The sequence below is a fragment of the Dromaius novaehollandiae genome, chromosome 4 (genome assembly GCF_036370855.1).
Source record: "Dromaius novaehollandiae isolate bDroNov1 chromosome 4, bDroNov1.hap1, whole genome shotgun sequence".
NCBI lineage: Eukaryota > Metazoa > Chordata > Aves > Casuariiformes > Dromaiidae > Dromaius > Dromaius novaehollandiae.
This window is the reverse complement of record NC_088101.1, coordinates 39,834,426-39,850,200: the sequence shown is the minus strand read 5'-3', so window position 1 is coordinate 39,850,200 and position 15,775 is coordinate 39,834,426. Positions and strand designations below refer to the sequence as shown.

The window sequence follows — 15,775 nt, the reverse complement described above, 5'->3', positions numbered from 1 at the left end:
AGGCATAAGATTAGAGGGGGAGCTGGATTAAGAGACAGTCTTGGGAGAAAGAAAGTTTGGATGGTGAGCTAGGCAGAAAAGCAGTGAGATCTGATGGAATAAGATGCTGGTTAAGAGAAGCAGGTGAACAGAAGGGAGAGACGTATTGCAGTAGGCCAGATGTGGTGGGAGAACTGGGGCTGTCCTTGGGCAAAATGACTGAGGAGGGGAGGTTAGGGGACGCAGACTGGGTGAAAAGCCTGAGGAGGTAGATAGGAAGTTGGGGCCAGGCTTTATTAGGGAGGAGAGGTAATTAAAACTGGCCACACAGGAAGAGTAGAGGCAGCTGGACTTAATTAAATTTGCACAGGAAACTTTAATTGTGGGTTTTTTTTTTAATTTAATGAATACTAAATCTAGGGTTTTGTGTGCTGTCAGATTTATGTTTGGCATAAGTAAGTAATTAGAGGAGCATTTTCGTTTCAGTGTTGGTTATTTTGAGCACTTTGCACTGAATAGAGAGCCCAAAGTGACTGTTAACATATCTAGAGAGCGTATATAAGGGAGCAGGATAATTTCGTACCCAGCAGAAAGGTTGCGTGTATTGTTCCACTCTATCTTGTCTGCTGGTCGCAGTTTCAAGTGAAGGAAAAAAGTGATGGCAGGGATTTGCTGGGCAGGAGGACAGGAGCAGGGAATCTTGTGTAGCTGCTAATTTACTCTGGAGCTTGGGGCTGTGAATAATGGAGTTGTCCAGACAGGAGAATTGAGGTGTGTATACACTGGGAAATAGTAACCTATTCTGCCTGAAAAAATGTGTATATGCTTGCCTTTTTGTGAGTGAGACACACGAGGATGTATTTCATTTTGATGAAAACAGCTGCTGAGTGTTTTTAAAGCCCCATGTTGATCTTGCTGTAGCCAACATTTGTCGATGACAAAATGCGGGAGGTTGGTTGGTTTGTTTGCTTCTTCAGTACAGTGTGTTAAACTCAGAACTTTATGACCGAGGAGGCTGTTACTATCTTCTGGTCTGCCATCCTGTGTATACGGACAAATTAATCTCCCGTAACTTTTGTATAAAGCTCCTAACTCTGGTTTGGGCTGTGTCATGTCTCAAGTATCGTGCCTTGATTCAGAGCCTTGCACAAGGATAACTGCCTGCTGCCACCACCTGCAAAGGGAAGCAGTGGATTCTCCACTGGACTTTGTGTATCTTTGGTTTTCAGATGTTTCATGGTGGTTGTTCTGGTTTGTTACTTTGCTGTTGTTAGAAATCTCTTTTGCATGTGGGAGCTTTGTAGCCAGTAATCAGATGAATATATCGAACGTTTGCTTGAATAAGTTTTCTTGAATAGGTTGGTTGTAGTGTTTCTGCCATCAGCTACCACGATGGTACAGTCAGAATCTCTTTTTTTCTAGAATATGGTCCACAGTCTTATCTATGCTAATTGTTTTGTTAACTTCAAGCTGCAATGATTTCTCTTCGTATGTGCATTTTTCAAATAGACTTAACAAGTCTGAGGTGGCTGCAGCGCTAATGTGTACCCACCATACCTACAGGTACATTTATACTTCGGGCTTTCGTTTGAATTTGGCTCCAGAGCACATCTTTAAGCGTCTCCTGATTGCCCACACCAGCTCTGCAATGCGGTTAAAGCACAGCAGCCCCCGATCACGCAGCCTGGGAGTTTCGAGTTTTTTGTCACGGGAGTTTCGCCCCGGGGCTCAGAGCCAGCCTGCGCCCTCCACGGAGGCTGCCCTGTGGGCGCTGGCCCCTCGGCAGCCACCCGGGTCTGCCCCACGGCCCGTGGCCCTTGTCTCTGTCTACTGCATCTGTGATCTCAAATGTTTGTTCTGTGAATGTGCATTGCCTGTAAACCATGTCAACAGAGATTCGCCTAATACGCTGTTCTCTGACTTTTTACTAATTGCTATGCTGATCAGTCTTAGCATGACTTAGATTAATATTTAAGTCAATCCAACTCCCTGTGAGTGTAAGGTAAGAACCTTCTCAACTTCTGCTGCACTTTGGGGGGGGGGGGGGGGGAACTCTGCCCCCACTCCCTCTGCGCCCACCCTCCCACTCTTTCCCCCTTCCTTTCCCTTATTGGTTTTTTCCTTACTGTTTCAGGTGATAAAAACAAATAAAAACTGAATTAATAAAAACGCACAAAAATCAGATAGAGATTTCCCAAGTAATTTCTTTTAAAAATAGTTAAGTGTTTTTGCAGGTTTAAAAATGTTTAACAACTTTTGTATCTACTAGACAGACAGATGTTTCAGCATCAAAGCAAGATGTAAAGTCATCATCCTTCTCTCTCAGTCCAGAATCTGATGTGGTAGATAAACCTGAGGAATTTTTCCATAGTTTCCCAGTGTTGCTTGGTATTTCTTACAGATGGCTTTCAGCAACTGTTGCCCTGTATTATTTTTGTTTTTTCTTCTGTGTAAATTTGATGTATAGTGCTGGAGAGTCCTGCATAAGAAATATTTAGTGTTGAATATAGATGAAGATGCATTTTTCAACTCCAAATTTACTGCTGGATCAATTCTGAGGCTTCTGCTTGTTTTTAGAGATTCTCTATCTTTCCCTGTCCATACAGTGGCCTGCTATAAGGGTTACAGAGTTTCCCTGAAACTTGCATGTTAGACTTGTTGACCAAGTTTAATGAGTTTTGCATGTTTATATGTAATGGAAGCATTGCCATTGCACTACAATATTTTGTTGTCTATCTAAAAAATCTCCTTGCAGTCCGGGGAGGTGGAAAAGCCACAGCTTTCCTGTGTCAGCCTTGAGGTTTAGGTGCTTTGCATTTCTGAGAGCACAAATGAAGGTGGCATTGCACTAGCAAAGAACATGACATCTTAGTTCTCTGGTAGTTGATTTATAAATATATCTCTTCCTGCAAAATAACAATCCCATACTGCTATTCCTTATCTACCTTATATATGGAAAGATTATATCTTGTGTATTAGCTGACAGTAGTTAATTCTGAAAGCAATTACGTGACAGAAGGCAGCTTTAATGTTTCAGATCTCTCAGATAATGCACATCCATCTGTTCTTTAGTGAATGTATCACCACTTTGCATATTGATGCTTTCTGATGAAACACTGCTTGTAATTAAATTTTGATAAAGCATTTTATAGACTCTTGGAAGAAAAAGTTGAGTTCTTTCTTGCAAATACAGAGTAAAACTGAAATCATGTATGGCTGAAGATAGTTTTGTGAATTCTTGATTGCTATCCGAAAAAATGGAGGAATACTTGAAAGTATATAATAGTACAAATTACTTTTAATTGCCTGGAATTTCTTTTGGCTTATTATTAACAGTAACAATAGTGTTATTTTTGTCACTTAAGCATTAGGCTGGATCTGGTACTTATTGCTTAAGTATTTCAATGCTGACCCTTTCATGTTAGTTGCTTGTAGGAACAAATTGAAAGTATGTATTAAATTATAGAAATAAATGCAGCATTTACAACTTTATAAAGTATATCCTAAGCAGATAATTAATGCATATGTTTAAAATAATGCTGTCGATGGTGAAAAATGCAGTTAAAACTTTTAAGCTTTAGGTATGACTATTGAAGTTAAAATTTCTAGGTCTTGAAGACATAAATTTCTTATTTGGCCTTTTTTAATTACTCATTTTTAAATGATTCTGCTTCAAAAAACACAAATCTTTCCTCTTGCTGTGAGGAAATAAGATACACTGTTGTCATGTTAATAAAGTCCAAACTAGGTAGCAAGCCTGACGAATAAATTGTGCTAACCTCAGATGATAGTCCCAACTAAATTTGATGTATTTGCTGAGGAAATGGATTTATGAAACATCACTCCAGTATGCTAAGGCTTCTAGGCTTTGGGGGAAAATGTTAAATGAGAACATTTCTTGTGAAATAGCCTCTTCTGGCATCTGTCTCAGGTGTTCCTTCATAGCGAATGCTAAACGTGGTCGCTTCTGATGGCCCTTGCGCTCCAGGGTGGCGTCATTCCCTGCTGCCTTGGGCCACATGCACCCCAATGCACTAATGCTTTTTTCCACTGATAAAAGCAGAAGTCAGCACAGTCTCCACTTGCTTCCTTCTCATCCTTCCTTGATGTGTGGCTTAATTGTCTTGTAGTAGTAGCTCTAGTTCATTGATTGGAGCTAATTGCTAGTGGATGTTCCCTCTGGAACATGTATTTCACCTTTTGAGCTCGTAAGGATTTATTTGGGGGCAATTGTCATCTTGTTATATATGTGGAAACATGAGAACCACATCTTTGGGGTTTAAGTATTGCTTCCCTAAGGCAGAGGGGACAAGGGTGCAGAATCTCATATCCTCATAGGTGAATCATCTGTGAAACCTTCTCAAAGCAAGTTTTCAAAAATATCTGTAAATATGCTTCTGTGGCTTTTACCGTACAACGTAATGAGAATAACTTTTGATCTATGGTTTCTGGTACTCTCCCCCCACCCCAAAGATTAACCAATTTGCAAATGTCCTGGGTCAAAATCTATTCCAGACCTCCATCATCCAAGGCTGTAGGGGTTTTTTGTTTTGATTTTTGCTATGATAGATAGACCTTCTGAAGAAAAGGAACGTTTTTTCTTACTCTTGGCGGGGGAGTTGGAGAAATGTCTTTCCTTACTGGAACATTTGTGGAAGATTAAGTCCTTTATACTGCTCCCACTCGAAGGAGACTGTGCTCATGCTCCTTTCCAGCACTGCGTTGTGCTTCCTGCGTGTCTGCTGCAGGGCAGTCTGGTCAGCACGTGATATGGTCTACATACGCCTCAGACTGGAGACTCTATACATTAGGAGAACGTTAATTATCTTCTCTCTGCACATACTTTCACGTGCAACCCAAAAATGTGTGCTCTAATTGTTGAGCGCGTGCCTAATGTCGCTTACTCTTCAGCCCTTGAATCTAGAGGAACTGGATTCAAGATGTGTAAACCTGGTAGGATTGCTTTTAGGGCTGGCAATCTTCATACAAAATTTAAGATGTAGTTAGACTGTGCTGTATCTCTTGTTCCTGTATCTTGCTTGCCTGCACATGTGTAGCAAAGTGTTCAGACGGTTTAGAAACTGCTTCCTGGTATTTGGCATTAGTACTTTTCAATTCCCATTAATAGGCATCCAAATTTGGCTACTTGGGAACTGCTGAAAGTTCACTTAATAATTCTTGTAGCTTGTTAGATTTTGGAGAATCCAGCTATGTTATAATAGTGCTTTTTGCCTAACAAGGTAGGTACATGTCATCAGGCCTGCAAGGGCTGACTAGTGCTTACTACTTCTGGCCACTGGATGTGTCTGTGGCCAATGTAAAAAGACTTGGAAGTGGGTGTTTGTGGGTGCTTAGGGATTTTTTTTTTTTTTAAATCTAAAAGAAAGTTATAGTAACAAGATATGAAACTTTACACTGAAAATGTGACTGTTCTTAGGACGTAAGATCAAAAGCAGTTCATTTATTGTGAGTAATATACAAAGTCTCTAATCAGATGAGAAGGAAAATACAATGCCATTTAAAAATTACTGAAGTCCAGTTTTTAGCAAGTAATATCACATGCTTTGACCGTCTGTTAACATGAATGTTTATGATTCTTGTGGATTCTCTAGAGGGGCAAGTTGTTCATTCTTTTGCATTTTGTGCAATGTCTAGTGCTTACAGAGATCATGATCAAACTGAATGACAGTAAAATAATAACTTTCTTGCTGCAAAGTTCTGTGCCTACTGTCTGTTTGGGTTTTTCCAGTTCTGTGTCAAGTAGAAATCATTCCTTGTTTCTTGGAATTTGAAGTTGTCAGAAGTAAACCAGTAAAATAAGTTTTAGTGCTTTATGCAATCAAATATATAACCTCTGTAATTTTCCACTGTTTTTCTTTTTTGTCTCCTTAGAATGTGAAAGCATTTGCATCTTCAGATAGCCTAGCCAAGGTCCAAGAAGTAGCAAGCTGGCTTTTGGAAATGAATCAGGAACTGCTCTCTGTGGGCAGCAAGAGGCGACGAACCGGTGGATCTCTTCGAGGTAATGCTTCCTCCAGCCAAGTAGATGAGGAGCAGATGAATCGAGTTGTGGAGGAGGAGCAGCAGCAGAGACGACAACAAGAGGAGCAGCACATTGGGAGGAATGGAGAGATAGGTGGAGAAGAACCTGGATTTGGTGACAGACATGAATCCCAGCAAGAACAGTTAGAAGAAAATAACAATAGACTTATTACAGTGGATGAAGAATCCACTTGTAATCAAGAGGAAGAAGAAGATGACGAACATGCTGGGGATCAAGATGAGGAGGTGGAAGAGGAGGAGGAAATGGACCAGGAGAGTGATGACTTTGATCAGTCAGATGACAGCAGTAGAGAAGAAGAACACACTAACAGTAATAGTGTCAGAAATTCCAATAGCCTCATGGACTTGCCCATGCACCAGTCATCACCATTCTACATAAAGACAAAGGTGAGAAAATAATTTTTTTCTAAGTTTTGGCAACTCTGGTTTTGGAAAATAATTTGAATATTTAACTTAAATCAGAGCTTTACAATTTTTGTTTGTTTGGTTTTTTTACACATATCTTCATACACTAACTCCTACTGTTCTCAAGATCCTCCAGGGGTCATTTGTGTCATTTTACTTCTCAGAGAAAGCATGAGGGAAGGTAAGCAATTGTGCATGTGGTCACTTGTAAGAAGATCTGGTTCTCAGTGTTCAGATGAACACATTGTAATGAAAGATTGGGGTGGAATATTACAGAAATCCCATGTTTTTCCTTTTAGCCAGGGCCTAGTGAATTCATTAACAAAATATAGGTTAAAGAAAGAGTAATAGCCAGTTATTCAATTGCAAAGTCATTATATAACTGTTATATATAAAGTCATTATATGTTATGTGTTATCATATCTGTAAGGAGCTTGAAAATTACATGTAATGATTAATGGGAATTTCCAATTTGCAAAAAGCTTTTGAAAATAAATGTTTGGATTTATTGTTGCTACTGATCTCACCTAACATTATGGAACCAAAAAATGTTTCAGCAGTATTAGCTCCATTGTTCATTAGCAGTTCGCTGTTTTCCAAATTCCTCAAGAAGAAGGAATTTTGTCATTCTTTGTAGGAGCAAAAACTGAAAGAATAGTGAAAGCGATGATATTCCTTAATAGGAGGGAGGAGGAGGTGGGTGGCTCTGTGTATAAATGTTGTTCCTAGGCCTATGTGCCAACATTTTTTTCTTAATCGTTAATAGGAGGCTGAGAGACTAAGTGTACCTTATAAAACACCTCACCTTCCCCACCTTCAGAGGAACAAAACAGCAATAAAAAAGAAGAAATACCTTTGCAATGTAGTTTTTCAGAAAACTGATGTAAAACACAAAACAACTTAAGAGTTCTCTGAGTTTTTAACAGGCGTCCCTCTGTGTTTGAGTGTGAATATAAATGAATCCATAGACACTAGTATCAATGATAAGCTAGAGCAGATTAAGAGGATGATAATTTGTTTCTTGAAGCTGCAGCAATGTTTCAGGTATTGGCAATTGGTATCTAATTCACCAGTGTGATTAAAGTATCTCTACTAACTAACATTTTTGATTTTGAAAAGTCCTCATACAATGTTTTTGCACAGGTTTTTAGAAAAAGATAGAGTTCTACATTGACTATTCCTGCTGTTCAGGATACTGAAGTACGTGCTTTCTAATTTGGAGTGAAATAGTATGATACGGTCAAGTTTCGTATGATTCATCTGGCTCTTTATAATTCAGATTTTCAATTTTATTGTGATGCTTTGATTTCCCCACATTGTGTGACTTTTTGCATGATGTGTAACAACCTACATCCATTCAGTTTGGATGTTTCATGTAAGAAATTTTTATGCTCAAAAATACATTTAAAGTCTTTGAATCAGAGACTATGAAGTGCTTTGTAAATAACCATACTCAAAATATATGCAGGCACAACAGAACATGGTTTTCAGTGGTGGTCAGTTCTGAAGCTCTTCTTATCATCTCCAATAATGAATGCAATTTTTTTTGTCATATTTGATGTAAATTAAATTTGAAATTAGTTAAACCTGAAGGAACATGTCTGAAAGGTTTTTATATAGATACACAATTTCTATGTGATCTGGTAGTCGCTTTGTATTTTGTTTCCATGCAATGCTGGCCATTTTCATCTGTGCTCTGCTGCCAGGTTGTGGTCCTTCAAGAACTGTTTGGGGAGCTGGGTGTAGTGAACCATATCTGGGAATTGTTCTCTAGTCACTGCATGGCTCTATTTTAGAGTTTTAACTGAAGGAACAGCACAGGTAGAAAGCTGCTTGAGCTGGCACTGCTCTAGGTCATGATTACACAGTAAGACATAATATGACATTAATTTTGCAAATTTCTAAATAGCCCTAATTTAACTGTAGAAATGTGTTCTGTGTTGAGAAATATTTTAGAAATACAGCGGTGCCAGGGCATGGATGAATTGCATACCAGCATAAAGGTGAACATGAGTAACGAACATGCCATTTTTGAGAAGAAAAAGTAGCATTTGCAGACTCATCAACTGTATTTCAAAGTGATTTTTGAGTCTGTCTGTTGAAGATAGACTCATCCCAGGACACTCAAAACTGATAGACTTGTTTTTAGCTTTTTGCATATGCGTCTCAGTAGTTGTAGTCCAGCGCAGTTCTTCTCATGCTCTCCTCTGGCTGAATTGCCTACCCGCTTGCTGTGTTTTGTACTCATCCTGGACTTACTTTGTGCCAGCAGTATCAGCTGAGATGAATTCTGGACCTACTGCTTACTGTTTGTATGTCAGACGCAAACCTGGTTCCTCGGAAGCATCTGTTGCTGATCCAGCTCACTTACTGGTTTAGTCTAGTCCTATGCAGTAATAGCGGCAACTTACACTGTGTTTTCATCACTACCATGTATCAGGAGATAATAGTGAAACTGAATAAAATAGCAACTGCTACTGTCGTAGCATTGTGCAGCTCATACTAATTTTATGATAACTGTTTTTTGTCCGTCTACTTTTTATTCCTTTCCTCTTAAACTACTGAATTTAAACTAACTTGCTTTTTTTTTTTTTTAATATGTGTGTGTATTGGTCTTGCGGGATCCTGTGAAGGAGATAAAAGGCAAGGTTCCCACATAACACCATAACACCATAATGTATCTGAGTTTGCTACCCACTGCCTGGACTTCCACTTGCCAGTGGAAGCTCACTGTATTCTGGCTGATAAATTGCATTGGAAGTTTTTTTAAAAAATACATATATAATATGCAAATATTCACCTAATACTACCATGCTCCATGTAAGCAATTGAGATATTTTCACAACATTATGGTAGCAATTGTTACATGACTGAAGGACTTGGGCACTTATCATGGGAAGGCAGATGGTTGGGAGATTCTGGGTTCCCTTACCCAGCCATAGCTTGGGAATCCAGAAGGGCCGCTGTCATAATCCACTTCCTGCATAAAATGTGAGGGCGCTTTGAACTGACTCCTATGCATGCTAAAGCATATTTTTCAGAAACATTTCACTTGGGGAAAGAAAGAAAGTCCAGCAGAGGTAAATCTACCTCAACTCCTGCTAAATTGTTTCAGTTAATTGCCATCACTGTTCAAAATTTTGCACCTTTATTCTACTCTGTGTTTTTCCTGTTTTGGCCATTGCATAATATTATTTCCCTGTTGCACTGAAGGGCACTTTAACAAGTGTTTGCTTCTTTCATGTATATTGAGTGATTAAATTCACCCTAAAAGGTCTCTTGAATGGAAATAATTAGGACACTGTATGTCCGTTGGGCTTATTTCTCTATTTTTTTCTGTCCGTATCATGATACTTCCCTGAACACGCTCTCTGATTTTTGAGTATCTGTCCTGAATTGTAGATGCCAGAACTGAGATTAAAACTCCAGTAGCAATTGCACCAATACTAAGTAAAATTTGTTTATACTATATATTTACCTGTTTATAAAACAAACGATCACGTTAACGCTTTTGACTGCAGCATTGCATTGGGATCTCATGTTCGACTGCTTTGTCCAACATGATGCAAGCCTTTTTCAGAGAGCCTTCTGTTCTGTAAGTATGGCCTGTGTTCTGTGTTCCTAGAAATAAAAACTGACTTTTGGCTGTATTAAAGTGAGTAGAATTCTCTTGTGTCAGATATCAGATACAGATACTTATCAGATACTTATCAGTGATCTGTCCTGTTTGTTAATTTTCACTCCTTGCAATCTGCGTCCTGTGCGAATTTTGTTTGTCATGTTTGTTGTATAAAAATATTAAACAACGTGGGAGGGCAAAATAAATAATAGGTGCAGGACCATTTTAGGAAAGCGTGCATGATGATGATTCTCCACTCATTCCATTGTATTTGTGGTATCCATTTTGAGTATTCTGTATTGACTTTCTATCATGCCAGTTCCTTAGGGATGGTCATACAACAATTAATCACAGCATAGGCAAACATGCATTTACAATGCATCGGATACTTCATTGCAACTGCTCCTATAAATGCTTTTATCCCACAGTAAATGAGGGATTCTGTAGCACTGCAAGGACAAGAGCATATAGTGGTCACCGTCATTGGGAGATAGCTTATGTAATCAACATCCTTGCTTATTTTAGGTTTAAATTGTTTATATATCTGTGTTCACGCTCCTAAAACGGTCATGTTAACAACTGTATTATGCCAGCAGTATTACCTTTATCAGAACTGATGTTATGAGAAAGGTGATAATCAGCATGGTTGCATGGTTTTATTGAAAAATTGGCATCAACTGTACTATAAACTTTATTAATCCTATCCTATGTCAACCATTGCATTAATTTCTCCTGGACTGGTGCCTGGCTTTCAGCCTAAGGTTGTCCCATGTCAACCATTGCATTAATTTCTCCTGGACTGGTGCCTGGCTTTCAGCCTAAGGTTGTCCTCTGTTTCCTTTTTAAATTTTTTCAAAATACCATTAGACTTACTGGAGACTTCTGGAATATTTTGGTTGCCCTAGTTCTTGAAGATAATCTTGATCATATTATATACTGTCGTTAACTCGTTCCATTTTTCTTCTGTTTTTTTTGTTTGTTTTACCTAACAATTTCTATAACATCTAGTTTGTTAGGTTTTTTATATTATTGATCATCATGTTCTACTTAAATCTATTGGTTTTAATTGCTGCTTTCAATTTCCATCAAGATGAGCTGGTTTTGTGTTTAACTGCTCTAAATTTTTCTTATTTGGGGAATGTTGGTTTCTTGTTCATCTTAAAAAAAATGTTCCTAAACAGTTGATATAATTCAGGGGTTGATTCAACTTTGGTTTGGACTTGGCATATATTGGGCAGGAGGAGGGCATGATCACTCATATCCAAGCTACCATGAATTTTTGTCTTTGTTCTATTAATTCTTCTTTATCTCAAATTCTACATTACATAATACAAATGCATCTCATGTTGAAGCCACCTTAGTTAGGAAACAATCACTGAAGAAAAAAAAATTAAAAACACGAATGTCTACGAAGTTAGTTAGGTTCCAGCAAGTGCTGTCACAGATTTCTATGAGCAGGCGAAACAAGTGCTTCACGTTGGACTAGCAGCTGCAAAGGCATTCGTGTGCTCTATGGCAAATCAAGGTACCAAGGCACGCCTCCTTCCTTACTCCTGCTTGCATGCTTGAAGGTGATCTGTGGCAAAACAGGAGAAGAGTCTGAAGTTTATGCAGAAGCCAGAAGGTGGAATTAATTATGTCTGTGGCTAAAGCTTGAGTTGTACTTGTAGGAAGCAGTTGTTGGGAGCTATACAAATGGCAGCCTTTGCTCATCTAGGAGTTTGCCTCCTGTTTTAGGCAGTTCCTGCTTTTCCCGCCGTGCCCCTCGCTTCCACGTGGAATTCCAGCAACCATTTGATATTTCTCTGCAAATCATGTTTTGAAGGGAGAAAATGCTAAACGGCATTAAAGGTGTGTTTGCTTATTCTGCAAGGATCCAAATTTTAAAATCCAAGTAAGCAGGCAGAGCCAAAGGATGGCTGGATAGTGCATGGCTGTTGGTTTGGGACTGGTTTTCAGGAATGGTGGTTGTCTGCTCTGCTCATCTGGAGGGATGCGAAAGGCGTGTTCGAGCCTGCCTACAGGAGATGTTTGGTGGTTCAGGGCAACAGGCGCTGTTCAGAAAAGTCTTCATAGGCCTAGCATGCCCTCTTGCTTGGACATGTATCTCCTTTTCTTCTACGGAGGCTATCGCTGAGACTTAGCAGATGAGCGTGTATGAATGTGGAAGTGTTACTTTGTGCTGTCTAACTATTTGGGTTGTGCTTGATAAATTACATGGTAGCATGTCTGATTCCTCTTAAAGGGTCTGTAATTCTGTAATACAAAACCTTGCACTAACTTTCTGAGATAGTGTCGTCTTCAGATGTGCGTTTGCTTGTTGCAGGGTGGTGGCTGTGACGGTGGTTTGCTTTGCTGGTTAACCAGAGCTTCCTGAGAACCAGAAACCGGATTAGCTAAAAGGAAGATTAAAAAAAAAAAAAATTCTTGAAAGGATGTATAGTTGGATCTATAACCACAAAGAGCACTTTGGTATTCTTTCAGGAGTTCTCGTATTTGAGCTTCATTACTAAAGCTAGTAAGATGATTTTTATAGATGCCTTTTATACAACAATGGCAAAAGCTGGATATAATGTTATTCCAAGGTTGCTTTTTCTTGTTTGGTCGTTGACTTGCTTTTCAGTAATTTTGGCTTTGTTCAGAAGGAGAGAATTAATTTTTGAAACTGAAGGGAGCTAAGTTTGTGCCTGTGTGACGTGAAAGGGGTTCTGTTGTGTGAAACTCTCCATGTGGTGTCAGGCGGCTGGTAGGAAGTTAAAAGCTTCGTAGGATATGGGTAAATAAAGATCAATTACAGAAATGCTGATCCTTGGGTACACTCAGTTTAGACAACAAGCTTTAAATATTGTGCGTAGGTGGGGTCGTTGTTTTGTAACACCGCATGTTAATGTTTCTATCCGCTTTTTGGCACCAGAGGGTGCTGCTAGAGCTTTGCTGCATTCCTGCTGGGAGTCAGGCAGTGTTTCTCTGCAAAGGTTTTCCCCTCTCTTGAAGCTAAAAGTTCGAAGTAAATACAACTGGAACAGAGGACTCAATATTTTTTAATCTATGCAGAAATCAGTTTCCAATATATGAAATGATGTAGGATTTTTCCCCTCAGAAATAAGTGTTAAACACTTCCTAATGACTTGTGCATTAGTAATTTAATGTATATTTCTCTGCTCTGAGTGCACAACAGAAAAAAAAAATTCATACTATAAAAAGAGATTCTTCTTTTTGCCTTGCTTTTTTTTTATGCGGGGATCAGCCATAGCTTGTATAGATTCTTTATGCCTCTCATCTTCTGAGATGTCTAACAATTACGGCGATGCTTTAAACAGATTTTCAACTGAGTAGTAATTCAGTTAGTGTTGTCAAAAAGGAAACACATTAAGAATTGCTCTAACTGTAGGAAAAAATGCTGTCAATAAAAATTTTTTTTATTGTTTCTCTCACTCTACTTCTGAGGGTGTTTCTCCTTTTTAATTAAAACTTCTTTCACATCACTATCAGTAAAAGCTTAAAGAATCTGAAATTTTTCTTTCCCTCCCCTGCTTTAATTATTCTGAACTCAACACAAAAGTGCAGTGAGTTAAGATGAGTAAGTGCCTTAGGATAAATAAACAATTAGTGGTCTTTACAACTGCAAGACAGCCTAATTATTTTGGAGCAAGTTTTGTAAAAATGAGAAGAAGAAAAAATATTTTTCCTGCTTTCATTCTAACAGGTTTTTTTAAACACAGTTTTTTAAATGTAGTTTAGGAGAATTTGGACTCATCAGACACAGAGCCTTGTTTCTCTATTGGAATGTAATAATGTTAGAAGATTAATACCGATCAATATTTACAACTTTTGTCATCTTTCTCATTTATATACTATATAGTTTATTTGCTAATGATTCCAAGCATGCAGAATCATACAGAAAGGTTCAACAACTGCTTTTTAAGATGCAGTTTGTTAAATACTGAAGCATCCATGGAAGGAATGCAGATTCTCAATTTTTCTGCAGACAGCAATGATTCTAGGTTCTTCCCCTTCTGTCCTAACCTATGGCATGGTCCTTTACTACAAATACCATCTTTTTTTATTTTTGAAAAGTATTTTTCACTTAATGATAACTATGTTAAGTAATTGTTTCATTTGCTACCTGAGATTTGCTGAGGTTTAGCTGTATTGCTGTCTCTGGTAAGTGAAGGCATAAGGGGCAATTTTACTTTCACATAAAACTGGCATAAAATAATTGTTGCTCTGCTAGATTTCCTTAGGCTGTAAGTGGATCATGAAGCTCGCTAATTGATACATGGGCTCTGCTTACAACATGTGCTTATCCCTAATATAGTTTGTGGCTTATCTAAGAACTGGGCTACCTAGTTCAGCTTTCTCGTGCAAAATTCCTGAGATACCTACCAATTAAATTTAACTGTTATGTTAAAATGTCACTTACAGTCAAAGGACAATAATTTTTTCTATAGTAAATGCTATTTTTTCTTGTCCTTAGTGAAGGGTGTGTTGCTGCTTTTCATAAGAATTTTTAGCAATATTAGTGCAGAATTAAATAACAGTACTGACTTATTTATAAAGTAGGTAATTCTGTATAGAAAGACGAGAGGAGAATATTGGTGCTTGGGAAGGAAGAAACACTCTAAACACCACACATTGATGCTGACAGTTTGGGTAATAGTTTTGACTACACGGTTACATTTAATAAGTGAATTTTCTTTGATTTTTGCCTTCATTACAGGAAGATGCATGTTTTACTGATGTGGAAAGAGGTAGTGCTGATTTTCTTCTCCATTTTCCTGTTACAGAGAGAGCTTTCTAGACTAAAGTCCTAACTGAGTAAGGCCCAGGTAATTTTCTATTTCTGTGCCAAAAATTGAGGTCAGTGTTTCAGCTCCAGTCTAGGGATTTACCTCAATTAGCCACACTGAAAAATAAAACTACAGACCTTCTGTATGTACTACATTTGTCTGTACCGATAGCTAAGCTCATGTACAATTGCACCCCGTTGGAGTGAAGATATATACAGCCTGCATCTCAGCTCCTTTATTTATTTATGTATACTCGAGGAGCGTTACTGGATGCATTCGGCAGTTTCTTCTGAACATACGTATAATTCCTCTCTAGCCATGCTGTTTGTTTATTCACAGGTGTATTTCCCGCAGTTCCCACAAGCAGAGAAAACGCCAGCCTCTTCTCTGGGGGAAAAAAACAGTCTCTGCTTTAGGCTTAGTCAGAATTGCTGCAATGCTGCAAGGCTGAATATACACTTGAATTGCCTTGCAGTTGCTCAGCCTATGCAAAGCTCCTTACAGGTAAATATTAGGAAGAGACTTGCCTGTGTAACTCAGTTTATTTAGGCGACTCTTTGGATGATGAGCACAAATTAATTGGGTAACTTCCGAACAGCTGCCCAAAGCAGTGCCTTGCGGTAGTCGCACAGGTTGTCTTGTTTGGAAGTCAGTCAGTCAGGCACCCACGGATCTTTCCGCTCTGGACTTCAGTTCTTGAAAGGGAAATGAGCTTTTTTAGCATGCGTTGTTTTAGAATTTCAGCAATACCGTTTCAACCCGTCAATTATATGGCAACGACATTATGAAGCAGAAATCATGAAAATGTGCTCAAGAATATTTTTGGCATGCTTACAAACAACTCTGTTGGGATACGTGGCTGGTCTAACAAATACATTTGGGAGCTCTGCCCCACTTAAATATGCCATTTGTTCCTTAT

At 38.6% G+C, this 15,775-nt stretch overlaps 1 protein-coding gene across 2 annotated transcripts in view; it reads left to right on the top strand.

The window, feature by feature from the left end:
- The window catches only part of FBXW7 (F-box and WD repeat domain containing 7), a 180,950-nt gene that overhangs the window by 76,568 nt on the left and 88,607 nt on the right, over window positions 1–15,775 (top strand). For both annotated transcript variants that reach the window (XM_064510827.1, XM_064510826.1), the window contains exon 2: window positions 5,872–6,429. In XM_064510827.1, coding sequence (XP_064366897.1) covers window positions 5,941–6,429 — 489 coding nt within the window. In that variant the 5' untranslated portion in view covers window positions 5,872–5,940. The remainder of the gene's footprint in view (window positions 1–5,871; window positions 6,430–15,775) is intronic.